The sequence below is a fragment of the Pseudochaenichthys georgianus genome, chromosome 21 (assembly GCF_902827115.2).
Source record: "Pseudochaenichthys georgianus chromosome 21, fPseGeo1.2, whole genome shotgun sequence".
NCBI classification, from domain to species: Eukaryota; Metazoa; Chordata; class Actinopteri; order Perciformes; family Channichthyidae; genus Pseudochaenichthys; species Pseudochaenichthys georgianus.
In genome coordinates this window covers 38,540,800-38,555,783 of record NC_047523.1, presented here as the reverse complement: position 1 = coordinate 38,555,783, position 14,984 = coordinate 38,540,800, and the positions used below count along the sequence as shown (strand labels likewise).

Below are 14,984 nucleotides of genomic sequence, written 5' to 3'. Positions count from 1 at the left end.
GGCAGAAGAAACATTTCTATCAAAGAAAGAATTATACATTTCTGTCTTTTTTTGCCTTTTTTTTATTTTATTTTGTATTCATTCATCTATTGAACAGGGACAGTGCACATTAACGAACATCTCTGTAAACGTGCCAGAGTTAGCCAAGAGGCTATTTTTCATCTGTAGTCCCTGGACAGATTTTACCTAAAACACATTTCATTTTAAACAAGTAAATACAATACATTTAAAACAAGCAACAGTCATTACTGGGATACTTAAATAAAACAATTTAAAATATAGAACATTAAAACAAACAAAAGAACATGGCGGTGGAGCAGAAGATTGGGTCAGTGTTGGCAGAGATTCCTCACTCACCAGGTTTTGAGTTGGGATTTAAACAAAGTGAATGTGGTCTGGTCTCTGATTGGAGGTGGGATCGAGTTCCATCGCTGAGCAGCTTTAACAGAACATGAAGACTGACTGAAAGAACTTTTTCTGAGTGGAATAATGCAATCTCCTCTCGCTGCACCTCTTGTTACCCTTGTGGCAGTTGTGCGTGTGTTAATAAACTGTCTAAGAGGAGGTGAGGTAAGGCCGTTGGCAATCTTGTAAACAAGGCAAGCATGTGCATGTTTAATGAGGTTTCCCAGCTTAGCAAGTTGTATCTTTGGAGTATTGGGCAGTGATGCGAAAAACAGATTTGTTGTCCAGTATTTTGAGTGTTTGTTTGTACAACGACTCCAGTGGTTTTAATGTTGTTGTTCTGGCATGTGGCCAGGTTGTTAAACAGTAGGTGATGTGTGGGAGAACCATAGCGTGTGTACTTCAGAGATGCCTCAATTGACATGTAATCTCTGGTGAACGTTTAATACTAACTTGAATTTTGTATTAAAATTAATTAATCAATTATTTTTTATATTTTATTGTAATGTAGAGACGAGGCTTTTAGTGACAATCATGTATTACAATTATATGTAAATAAAAAAAATAAAAAAGATATTTGGCCTCAAATCATCTGAGGCCTGGCACCCCCCCTGCACCCCCCAGGTTGGGACCCACTGCATTAGACCACCACTGCCCCTTTTCACCCTCAGAAATACAGAGACTTCAGAAAGTCAAATCTCTGCATCAAGTGTGTGAGGAGCTTCACATTCCTTCCTGCTGTGTTAAACATTGTGTTGCCAATGCTCGAGGGCTGAACTGTTATGTAGTCACGCAGATAGCATCAACGCCAGAGACGGGGAACCGGGCTGGCTGCAGTGACTGAGCCCTTTGTGTCAGTGATCACATCCTCACAGCAGATCCTTCTCTGCCGCCATATGGTTCACATGAGCCTGGTGTCAGTGTTGTTCACGCACCATTCTGCCGCGTGTGCAGATCTCTGTAAACATGTCCGTGGGTTAGAAGTCTTCTGCGTTGGTCCTGCGTGAGAGCGAGCTGTTCAAGCATGCAAATATATTCACCATTAAGAAACACATTGTGAGAGCAGCAGCCTCTCGACACAATCCAAACCCCGGGTCTATTTTTCACCCACGGTTCACCCCCTCACCTTCACCCACGGTGCACCCCCTCACCTTCACCCACGGTGCACCCCCTCACCTTCACCCACGGTGCACCCCCTCACCTCCACCCACGGTTCACCCCCTCACCTCCACCCACGGTGCACCCCCTCACCTCCACCCACGGTTCACCCCCTCACCTTCACCCACGGTGCACCCCCTCACCTTCACCCACGGTTCACCCCCTCACCTTCACCCACGGTTCACCCCCTCACCTTCACCCACTGTTCACCCCCTCACCTTCACCCACGGTTCACCCCCTCCCCTTCGCCCACGGTTCACCCCCTCACCTTCGCCCACGGTTCACCCCCTCCCCTCCGCCCACGGTTCACCCCCTCACCTTCACCCACGGTGCACCCCCTCACCTTCACCCACGGTGCACCCCCTCACCTTCACCCACGGTTCACCCCCTCACCTTCACCCACGGTTCACCCCCTCACCTTCACCCACTGTTCACCCCCTCACCTGCACCCACGGTTCACCCCCTCCCCTCCGCCCACGGTTCACCCCCTCCCCTCCGCCCACGGTTCACCCCCTCCCCTCCGCCCACGGTTCACCCCCTCCCCTTCGCCCACGGTTTACCCCCTCCCCTTCGCCCACGGTTCACCTCCTCTCCTTCACCCACGGTTCACCTCCTCTCCTTCACCCACGGTTCACCCCCTCACCTGCACCCACGGTTCACCCCCTCACCTTCACCCACGGTTCACCCCCTCCCCTCCATGCTCATATACGTTACATACAAGTCACTTGCTAGACGCTTTTATCCAAAGCGACTAACATACTGTGGACAATCCCCACAGGAGCACTTTGGGGTCTCTCAGGGACACAACGACAGGCTGACTGCAGTGGGGTTTGAACCTGTGCTCCCCCCGATCCCAACACCAACGCACCACCCCACTGCGCCACACGCCTATCAGCCTCCGCCAATAAACGAATAAATAACAAGTGCGTCCTTTTCCCAGGCGTTCACCGTAATGATGATTCATTGTTTTCAAGATTTCATCACATACTTTGCTGCAGTTTTCATACCTAACGGAGACGTGTGGCGCAGTGGATTGTGCGTATGTGTTCGGGGATCACAGCAGGTTCAAACCCCACTGCAGTCAGCATGTCACCCCAAATGTCTCCTGTGGGGATTGTCCACAGTATTGAGTATGCAAGTCGCTTTGGAGAAAAGCGTCTAACAAGTGACGTGTAATGTAATGTTGGGAGAAACACCCCCCCCCCCCCCCCACCTGAGGGCCATACGCAGTCTCCAGCTGCTGAAGTGATAAAGACACTTCACTTTTCTGCACTACAGTGTCATTATTTACTACCTAAAAAGTCCAAAATGTTTGCACAAATCTAACACCTGCCAGTTGGCTAGTGGAACTGTAATGGGATTTCTGGATCCGCCAAATAAGAAGAGCCAAGAGACATCATTTATTTAATCAGGTCAGTCTATTCTGATTTGAAAAGCAAATGCTAAGAAAGGAGACGGAACTAGGTTGTTTTTCTTATGGCAAGCTGCTTCACTTTTAACCAATTCACCAATTCATATGTATAGATGTATTTGGGATGATATATGTTATAGTTGGTTAATGCAAAATCATCGTCAGTGGCATCACAGTATTTGCTTGTATAACTTCAGTCAAAGACATTTCGAGCAGCTTTTACCTAATTTCCAGTAATACAAAAAGTTAACCCTAGTTTTGTTTTTTGTATTATTAAAGGTGGGGTAGGTACGTCTGAGAAACCGGCTCGAGACACACTTTGTTATATTCCATGGAATGCTCTTAACATCCCGATAGCAATGAATATCTGAAGTGCTTTGACAACAAATCCATAAAGAAGAAGAAGTCATCAGTGGAAGCCGTGGCGCCGTAAAAAGCACGACCAATCATCTGAGCCGGCTAAAGTAACTGGATGGCCTACCTGCCTGTCAGCCTTCCATCTGTGCACAGACTTACCTCGTGCCCTCATTGGTCATGTGCGCGTTCCTGTGTGTTGGGGGAGGGGCTCTGTGAGGAAGTGGCAGATTTTCTCCGGCTGTGTATTTTCATATTCTAGCGCACTCGAGCTGGTTTCTCAAACTTACCTACCCCACCTTTAAGGTAACAACTTCAAGAAAGAACAATCAAGAGAATCTTCACTCAAATCTACGGTGGCCGACAGGGGCAAACATAAACATACAAACACAAAATAAAATAAAAACACAAACACATGCAAATGAAGAAACAACTTGAGGAAACATGCGCAACATTTTGTACAAGCACTGCGAAAAGGAGAAGCTGCAAGAAGCTCCGAACACAGCGGAAACCAGGGGACAATAAAAAGTGACGCGCACAGTTGGGAGCGGAGCGCTGGTTGACGTTCGGGACAGACAAAGACATTACGATTCACATTTAGCAGACTCTGCACCTTATTGAGCGCCGGAATTATTTTGATGTCAAAAGTTATTTTAGGGCAGAAAACATGACTTTGATAGTCTTTATCCTTATCAACTGTTTGAAACATACGACACGGGGATGTCTGTTTACACAGCCCAGGAAGCAGAACGGTCCTCCTCGCCCTCATGTGGAGTCATAGCTGCTCTGTCCCTGCACTTAACTCACCCTACACACACACACACACACACACACACACACACACACACACACACACACACACACACACACACACACACACACACACACACACACACACACACACACACACACACACACACACACACACACACACACACACACACACACGGGATCAGATCATTTCAGCAAATATCTGTTCACTGTGGAGTGGAGCATATCAAAAACATATTTCACTCCATAAGACAAGCATTCATGGCACACAATTACACCGCATATCGCTCTGTCTCACATAAACACACACACACACACACACACACACACACACACACACACACACACACTGACAGATGCCCAGCCTTGCTGCTTCAATGCAGTTTTTCTTAATGGCCTGCTGTCAGAGTGAGATTAATGGTCTCCATACCGCCACCATCAGCTTGCATTTTCTGTCCACCACTCAGAGCAGCCTCTCTCTGCGTCCTCTGAACAGCTCTCAGCGGGGGGGGGGGGTTTGCGTGCAGCTATTTACGGCGGCAAATCATCCAACTTAAAATTCCCACAGTGAGCCTGGATATGTTTGGGACCAAAACAAAAGTTCTCCTCCGAAAAATGTTGAACAGTCTTCCGGCAGATATCGCTGTATGTTACAGTGAGATGCCTTAATGCCTGCGTTCAGGCTGCAGCCGGTGGACCAGGAAGCTGAATTGAACAACTCCCCCGACTGACCACTCAGCAAGTAGCTCCAGGCTAAGCGTACCGCTGCAGTGGACCCAGTGTGTGTGTGTGTGTGTGTGTGTGTGTGTGTGTGTGTGTGTGTGTGTGTGTGTGTGTGTGTGTGTGTGTGTGTGTGTGTGTGTGTGTGTGTGTGTGTGTGTGTGTGTGTGTGTGTGTGTGTGTGTGTGTGTGTGTGTGTGTGTGTGTGTGTGTGTGTGTGTGTGTGTGTGTGTGTGTGTGTGTGTGTGTGTGTGTGTGTGTGTGTGTGTGTGTGTGTGTGTGTGTGTGTGTGTGTGTGTGTGTGTGTGTGTGGTCCGTTTGTACTCCCCTACCCTCTGAATCAGCAATATGTCAGTGCATCTCTGTGTACACACACACACTCTGCCCCTGCCCCTCATGCACCACTCGTTCTGAATGCACAGGACAGACGTTTGGTTTCTCTCGTGCTCATCAGTTTGAAAGTCCCGTAGTCGCGCTGTGTCTCCGATCTGAGGGTCACGCACCACAGTGACGGAGACGCTTCCCACCAGGCGTGTCCCTCTTGATTAATAGCCTGTGCCGGCTCCGCGTTGCATCTTGAAGAAAGGAATCCCTGAACAGTTTTGACAAGGACAATTTAGCGGGTTTGGAAATGTACCCAAAACAATATACCAACTTTGTTTCACGCATCCGTGCACAGCGCTGGTCATAACAAGATGTGCCGGGTCCAGATCTAACTGCGTCTTCATTGCATCGTAACATCGAACATCTTGAGACAAATGTGACGTCTTGGATCCTCATGCACTTTAAATCACACCTTTCAATCCAACTTTATTTATAGCACTTTAAAACCTCCAGACCAAAGTGCTGTACAGAGAGATATAAAATCACTCGGCTCACAAAACATAAAATGAATACATTTAAAATAAAAGATACAAACCAGAATAAACATATAATAAAAACAATAGACCACTGAAAGAAAATAAAAGCAACAATCTACTTGTTTACGAATGCTAACGGCCCGTCCACACAGCGGCGTGCGTTGAAGCGTCCAACGCTTCTGCCCGTTCACTTTGAATGGGGTGACGTCAGCCAATCGAATCATATGCCAGTACAAGCTCTAGCCAATCAAACCGCTGCTTGTGTGTCAGGGGCGGGAGATTCATGTGATTGGTTGTTGGTGGAGTGTCAGACACGCCCGCCGGCAAGCGTCAGCGCACGCCGCTGTGTGGACGGGCTGTGAGGAGAAGAGGTGGTCACCTTCACACCAAACAGGGACTGTATATTCATAATGCTTGAAACGGTTGTATTAAAAACACAGTGCTAACATGTTAGCATAACGCTGAAAGGCATGCAGACGCAACGACCTTGAGATAATACAAAGTTAAACCAGTGATGCTGGCTTCCTCATTAAAGGACAGAGAAATACAGTATTTGGCCGATGGTGAAGTTATCTAATGAAATTCACTCCCTTTTGAATGTTGGCAGTCAAAATCTGGAGCTGGGAGATACTTCATATTTTAATTTAATGATGAGTCGAATCGGGAAAAGAAAACATTGTTTTATCAAGATATGTATTGTTTTTTCTTCTTCCATAACATAATGACAACACTATTTAACACTCGCGCTCCTATTGGCTAGCGCTGCAACACGTGATAAGCTAAGGGGCGGGACATCTCTGAGCGGTTGACCAATCACAACAGAGCCGACCAGCTAACCAATCAGAGCAGACTGGGCTCTGGTTTCAGACAGAGGGTGAAAAGAGGTGCTGCAGCACAGGCAGTATGAGAACAATAAAGAGCTTTTTGAACATTAAAGCATGGAGACACTACATACTGATATACACCTGAACATCAGCAGGAGAGGACTCTTTAAAGTAGAGACACTACATACTGATATACACCTGAACATCAGCAGGAGAGGACTCTTTAAAGTAGAGACACTACATACTGATATACACCTGAACATCAGCAGGAGAGGACTCTTTAAAGTAGAGACACTACATACTGATATACACCTGGACATCAGCAGGAGAGGACTCTTTAAAGTAGAGACACTACATACTGATATACACCTGAACATCAGCAGGAGAGGACTCTTTAAAGTAGAGACACTACATACTGATACACACCTGAACATCAGCAGGAGAGGACTCTTTAAAGTAGAGACACTACATACTGATATACACCTGAACATCAGCAGGAGAGGACTCTTTAAAGTAGAGACACTACATACTGATATACACCTGAACATCAGCAGGAGAGGACTCTTTAAAGTAGAGACACTACATACTGATACACACCTGAACATCAGCAGGAGAGGACTCTTTAAAGTAGAGACACTACATACTGATATACACCTGAACATCAGCAGGAGAGGACTCTTTAAAGTGGAGACACTACATACTAATATACACCTGAACATCAGCAAGAGAGGACTCTTTAAAGTGGAGACACTACATACTGATATACACCTGAACATCAGCAGGAGAGGACTCTTTAAAGTAGAGACACTACATACTGATATACACCTGAACATCAGCAGGAGAGGACTCTTTAAAGTAGAGACACTACATACTGATATACACCTGAACATCAGCAGGAGAGGACTCTTTAAAGTAGAGACACTACATACTGATATACACCTGAACATCAGCAGGAGAGGACTCTTTAAAGTAGAGACACTACATACTGATATACACCTGGACATCAGCAGGAGAGGACTCTTTAAAGTAGAGACACTACATACTGATATACACCTGAACATCAGCAGGAGAGGACTCTTTAAAGTAGAGACACTACATACTGATATACACCTGAACATCAGCAGGAGAGGACTCTTTAAAGTAGAGACACTACATACTGATATACACCTGAACATCAGCAGGAGAGGACTCTTTAAAGTAGAGACACTACATACTGATATACACCTGGACATCAGCAGGAGAGGACTCTTTAAAGTAGAGACACTACATACTGATATACACCTGAACATCAGCAGGAGAGGACTCTTTAAAGTAGAGACACTACATACTGATATACACCTGAACATCAGCAGGAGAGGACTCTTTAAAGTAGAGACACTACATACTGATATACACCTGAACATCAGCAGGAGAGGACTCTTTAAAGTAGAGACACTACATACTGATATACACCTGAACATCAGCAGGAGAGGACTCTTTAAAGTAGAGAAACTACATACTGATATACACCTGAACATCAGCAGGAGAGGACTCTTTACAGTAGAGACACTACATACTGATATACACCTGAACATCAGCAGGAGAGGACTCTTTAAAGTAGAGACACTACATACTGATATACACCTGAACATCAGCAGGAGAGGACTCTTTAAAGTAGAGACACTACATATGAACCTATGCGTTTCCTTCACTACTCTACTCTTCACTCACTCTCACCCAGTCTCCCTCGTTTTACTCAGAAACAAACGCCCCCCCCATGCCTGAGAGTGAATCGTGTAGGAAGTAATCAGACATGACTGAACTCTCCTGGTAACCATGAGACCCTTGTCATCTCATTTACGGTTTCACCCTCAGCGTGTCAGAACTAACCCCACGGACAAATCTGCAAACCACCAGAGAGCTCCAGCGTTAGACGCATTGATCCAACCGGACGGATCCGGGACGAGACGCTGTGCAGAGACTGCGTCATCATTGCATCAGCTTTGGTTTCAGAGAAGTCATTTCTTCAGGGATACAGTTTTTTATTTGTCTGCAAGATTGAGAGGTAGTTCGTTTATCTGTTTACTAGGAAGCTGATATCGGCGTATAACCAATTATTTATTTGTATTAATGAATAGGTTTCAGAAAATATATGTTTTGAGGCGTTGTCATTTATTAATGATTCTTATTTTGTAGGTATTTTTATAAATGGATAATACTTCCTGTTTGAAATGTGAAATTCTATTTGTTTTGTTTTATATTTACCTTACGTTATTGATAGCAAACTGTAAGATATCTTCCTTCCAATATTCCAACATTTTAATAACGAGATTTGACGGATTTCTCCCAGAAAATGTGTAGTTTTGAGTTTTAAAAAGACATATCTGTTAAATATCTGCCATCAGTTTCATAAATCCGTCATCGTTTGGACTCATGTTTGTGTTGCTTCCTTCAGGGTGTGGACACTGCAAGAAGATGAAGCCAGAGTATGATGAAGCTGCTGAAATACTCAACAAGGCTGCAGACGTGAGTGTCCTAACCTTCCTTTACGTCATGGGTCTCAAATTCTGTGGCCCCGCAAGAGCTTGCAAGAATATAATACGTTTATTATACGGTTACATGCAACTTTAACAGAAGCAGATTTGCCCATAAACTACATGTCCCACAATGCATCTCGTTTTGTGACATGCACACTGAAGAGACTTGCAATTATTTGTCCCGGACTTCTGCTTTCAGATTGTAGTTAATTACTAAGTTATTATCCTATCCGATAATACTCCAATTCAGAGGAAATAATGTAATATAATACATTATTTTTATATATATAATATATATTTATATAGTTACAACCGGCCCTTTGAGTGTAACCTATATGCGAATGTGGCCCGCGATGAAATTGAGTTTGACACCCCGCTTTACGTGCATGCTTACGGGCCTGTGTGTTTCCATATATCACACTCTGCTGCACACACAGCTCTATGTGGGCGTAGCAGCGCCTCATCAACACTTGCTAACAAATCCCTCCTCTTGGCCTGAAGGCTTTTTGGCCGGTCGCTGTGTCCTGCAGCCCGCCTCTCGATGTGTTTCTGATTAGTCGGGTGTGTTCCTCCTCTCCGCCATTCTGTCCTCTGTGTAATGCAACACTCCAAAGCATGGGCCGGGCCTATAAACCTCCAATTATCTCATCCGTGAAGCGTCTCCCCGGCCCGGTGCCTGGACCTTCTCCTCGTGGCTCCCTGCCCAGTGCTGGAGGTCAATGGGAGAAGCCCAGGCCGTTATCTAATATTGATGATCTGGAGCCTCTTTCACCCCGAGCCCTCTAGACCCAGCATGCCATTTATTTTCTCCCCTCCTTCCTTCTCTGCCGGTCTACTAATGCAGTGCTCTTACGTTATAAATACACGACCAGTGTGTGCTCGTTAGCAGAGGTCGAACTTGGGATTGTTCTGTGGAAGTCTAAATGGCTCTCGGTGTCATGTAACCGTTCAGCGTAAAGCACTGTCATCGGTCTGATTAGGCGCCATAGTCATTATATCACCGCCTATCCTCTGTTGTCTTTCCTCCACAGAGCCCCGGGGTGTTGGCCGCGGTGGACACCACCGTGCACAAAGCTGTAGGAGAGCGCTTCAAGATCTCCGGCTTCCCGACCGGTTAAGTATTTCGTGAAAAGGTGAAGACAAGTACACCGCTGCCACACCTGCGGAACAAAGACAAGATCATCGAGTTCATGGCACAAGTGAGTCGCCGCGTAAAAAGGACATGCTACGCTCATCTTCAGGTTCAGTTTTGTATTCGGTGTCTCTCCTGGGACATGTCTCCATGCTTTGATGTTCAAAAAAGCTCTTTATTCTTCGCATACCCTCTGTCTGAAACCAGAGGCCCAGTCTGCTCTGATTGGTTAGCTGGCTGGCTCTGTTGTGATTGGTCAACTGCCAGTGATGTACCTGAACGCGTTCAATGAACGATCGTTCATGAACGCGTTCATATTTTGGGCGAACGTGAACTGAACGTACTGTATTTCCGCGAGATGAACGTAATTGAGAACGCGTTCATTCTCAGCACTGTATTATAACGGCGTTCAAAAGTGTTGCCAGATTTCATATGCCTTTCAGCCGAAAAACCCAGTTAAACACAACCGTAAACAGGCTTCAAAATTAATGCGGGAAAACCCACCCAATCTGGCAACAGCAAGCTGCCTGTGACGCGTACGCGCCTGTCACCCCTGGCTGTCGCACTAAAATATAAATATACTAAATATATCAGACTCCTCACAACAAACAATGTGGAACCGCGGAACCGGGAGAGCATTGAATGAATGAATGAATTAGTATGGACGAAGCCGAGAGCAGAGCTCTGCGAGCAGCACTCGCTCAGAGTGAGACTCTACGGCAGGGGTGGGGAACCTCCAGTCATGGTGAGATATCTGGATTAAGAGGTTGCTTTTTCTTTGCACAGAATGAAATGAATGGGCTGTTGATTTTAGTTTTTTTAAGCAGAGGTCAATAACTTGTACGGCCCTCTGAGGATATTGTAAAAATGTGAAATGGCCCTTGAGAGGAAAAAGGTTCCCCACCCCTGCTCTACGGCGTCGGCGTATGAGCATTTAAAAGAGTTTTACGTTAAAGTCAGTACTGACTCAGACGGAACAAATCAAACGTTTGCCTGTAAACTGTGTCCGCCCGGTTTGAAAAAGCAAGTCCGTACATCGACGACGTCGACAACAAACCTTAAACGGCACATTGAGAATAAGCACACGACTAGCCTTTCACGGTATGTGCGAGTGGCGAATAAAAAAGGAGAGCCAAAACAGATCCACTACAACCCAAATCCCATTAACATCGTACAGGAGACAAATAATAGCTCGCAGCAACGTATTGAAAAAATAACTATGAACTATAAATTAGTTCATTTTTGAAACCATGAACTTTAGTTCAACATTTTGAATTATGAACTATGAACTGAACTAGTTCATTTTAAAATGTGTGAACTGTGAACTGAACTAGTTCATGTAGAAAGTGAACTTTCCCAACACTGTCAACTGCTTAGAGATGTCCCGCCCCTTAGCCAATCATGTACAATGTATTTGAAGGAGTACGTGTCTTAAGTAAGGGGTAATGTGCACCGATCAGGAGCCCGACGCGACGCGGAGGGATCTTGATCTGCCTGAAGGGTTGTTCTCCATAATGACCAAGTCGCTGCCACATTATCCCGCTTATTGAACGGCCACATTCTCAACAAAGGAACGATATGACTCCCCAATATTAATTGAGATGCTTTTATAGATTTAGAAAATGTTTTTATTGATTTGAAAAAATAGTAGGCAAGTTTATGTATATAGCACCTTTCAACACAAGGCAATTCAAGGTGCTTTGCAAAAATGAAAGACATTCAGACAAAGGCATAAGGCTATTATTTATTTAAATTGACATGCATCCGCTAAGAAAAGTAGTCCGTCGTTACCGTTTTGAACTAACGTAGCAACGGCAGGAACTGCTTCCATAGCGTTTTTGAGGAGCTTTTTGATTACAGATTTGAAAACATCGTTGCTTGCTTTAAAAGTAGCACAATTCATGATGTCAAACCTTGGAAAGTATCTAGATATCCCTGCCCTGATGCCACAGCAACTGGCAACTGAGTATGTGTCGCCGTTTGATGTCTATGTCTGGACCGCTGCGTAAAACAACGAGGGTTTCTGCCCCCGTTACTTCTGCGCTGTTTCTCTTGTCCAGTGCATGCAGTTTGCTTTCGGCCCAACTGTATACAGGTCAATCGACCGGACTCTTTGTGCAGATGTGAGCGTCCCTTAACAGCGGGCTGTCTGTTATGGCGATTAACACGTGTCACGGGTTCTGAATTGGACCAATCAGAATCGAGTATTCAACTAAGCCATGTAATAAGAACGAGATAATCTTGCAGCCTTCATACTCACACGGTACTTACGTCACGTGTTATCTTACTCTAAGTTTCCTGTAAGCTATACTCGTAGGATTTCACATTTCTCAGGAGGAAACGCACTCCTGGCAAGAAGACGGACAGTCATGGGTAAAAGGCACTATGAACTAAATATCATGACGTCCCAGGCAGGCTCGACACTTTGAGCTCTGCAAACTGCTGCAAACTAAAAGTTATGGACACTCTTTTGCGGTGGGTTGCTGTCCAAGAACAGCCTTAAACATTCACTCAACTTCCCATGATTCCTGTGACACATTGACCCGTGTTACAAAGGATTTATTTCCCGCCCGATACGCTGAAACCCGCCTCCTGCGCAGGATATGCGATATTGCCGTGAGCCACACTTTGGCATCAGACCCAGACTCCAGCTCCACGACATCGCAGTCCTTTTAGGCTTTAGCTTGCTTCCTCTCAGAGTAATACATTGATCCTGGCAAAGGGTCACGTGAAACATTACCGTCCTGCGATGACATCATGTCCAGCTGCTAAAGACAACCATGAAGTGTGCAAGCCGAGGTCAACAGACGTGAAGCATTGAGTGTTTTAATGTATCCTTCGTATTCGTACGGGTAAATACTGTCTATGATGCAAACTACATGTAAGCAGCGTCTTGCCCTCACGTAATCCTGGCTGTTTGTGTCCTCAGTCCCCAGGCGCCTCCTCCACCTGAGCAGTCTTGGGAGGACAAGCCCTCCAGCGTCAGCCATCTTGGATTAGAGGATTTCCGAGAGGCGCTGAAAGAAGAAGAAGCACGCTCTGGTCATGTTCTACGCTCCATGTAAGAGCGTACACTAATAATACACCTCCTAAAGGGCTGTTCTGTAGTTTCCACCTTTCACATACGGTTAAAGGGCCCCATTGGACTGTTTTATTCATCAACAGGTCTATACAGAACCTGTCTCCTCACATGGCATGGGGGGTGGGGGGGGGGTTACCTTGGTTGCTGATTGGCTAATGGCTACACGAGCCAACAAACATCGTTATGACATCATAAAGTGGCCAAATCTGATCGGCTCATTTTCAGACAGGTTTATATAGAAATGGATCAAAAAGAGAGGAGAATCTTTGTTCCTGAAACTTTCAGAGTCTCTTTCCACAGAGGGGACACATGTTGATGTAGAAGAGACATGAAGAAGAGGGGACACATGTTGATGTAGAAGAGACATGAAGAAGAGGGGACACATGTTGATGTAAAGGGGAATGAAGAAGAGGGGACACATGTTGATGTAGAAGAGACATGAAGAAGAGGGGACACATGTTGATGTAGAAGAGACATGAAGAAGAGGGGACACATGTTGATGTAGAAGAGACATGAAGAAGAGGGGACACATGTTGATGTAGAAGAGACATGAAGAAGAGGGGACACATGTTGATGTAGAAGAGACATGAAGAAGAGGGGACACATGTTGATGTAGAAGAGACATGAAGAAGAGGGGACACATGTTGATGTAGAAGAGACATGAAGAAGAGGGGACACATGTTGATGTAGAAGAGACATGAAGAAGAGGGGACACATGTTGATGTAGAAGAGACATGAAGAAGAGGGGACACATGTTGATGTAGAAGAGACATGAAGAAGGGGGACACATGTTGATGTAGAAGAGACATGAAGAAGAGGGGACACATGTTGATGTAGAAGAGACATGAAGAGAGGGGACACATGTTGATGTAGAAGAGACATGAAGAAGGGGACACATGTTGATGTAGAAGAGACATGAAGAAGAGGGGACACATGTTGATGTAGAGAGACATGAAGGAAAGGGGACACATGTTGATGTAGCTCCGAGCTGCCCTCGGGCTCCTGATCACGCAGTACATAAACCCCGCCTGAGCCTCCGGGACACTGAGCTATGATTCACGTGACTGAGATAGATTTGTGAAAAACAGGAGAAAGTTCCAGCTCATAATTCAGCTTTTCCTGGAAAACACGACATGTAGCTTTTTGCTCAGAGATTGAGTCGATTGTGTTTCTGACATTGAGTTAAACTGTTCTCCAAGTTCAATAAGTTTAGAGTCAACACTTTGAAATAAACTCCTCATGTTTGTCTCCAACGCTGGAAGAAATGCGGCTCCAAAACCAAGCAGAAAACGATGAAAACAAGTCGTTTTCCCTCGTAATTTGCAATAGGATGGAATATTAAGATAAATCAGATCTTGCTAGGAAACTTATTTTCAAGTATATTTGCCCAGAATCAGGAAATGATGTGTTAAAAACTACCGTACTTTCCGGACTACAAAGCGCACCTGCATATAAGCCGCAGCAGCTAAAGTGTCCGTCTGTCTTGCTCTCGTTCTGTCTCTCGGTTCCACTTTTACTTTGGCGCGCTACCTGTCTCACTCTTTTCCGGTACCAGATGTGTTCGAGTGTATTTCCGTCATATCCGTCTACTCACCTCCCTCTGCTCCCAGCGCTCTGCTGCCACACAGCGGCCGTCTGCGGAACTGCAGCCGGAGGAACTCGGGACAGCTTGTTATGTGTGTGTACTTGTGCACATAAATAATGTTCTAATTATTTACAATAAAAAATATATATATTCTGCGTTACTTTCG

The 14,984-nt window shown here is 45.4% G+C and overlaps 1 protein-coding gene across 1 annotated transcript in view; it reads left to right on the top strand.

Moving 5' to 3' along the window:
- The window catches only part of pdia5 (protein disulfide isomerase family A, member 5), a 117,588-nt gene that overhangs the window by 75,272 nt on the left and 27,332 nt on the right, over window positions 1-14,984 (top strand). The window contains 5 exon segments of the mRNA XM_034109974.2: window positions 8,938-9,008; window positions 10,051-10,212; window positions 10,846-10,850; window positions 13,081-13,171; window positions 13,173-13,212. Of these exon segments, the coding sequence (XP_033965865.1) occupies window positions 8,938-9,008; window positions 10,051-10,212; window positions 10,846-10,850; window positions 13,081-13,171; window positions 13,173-13,212 (369 nt within the window).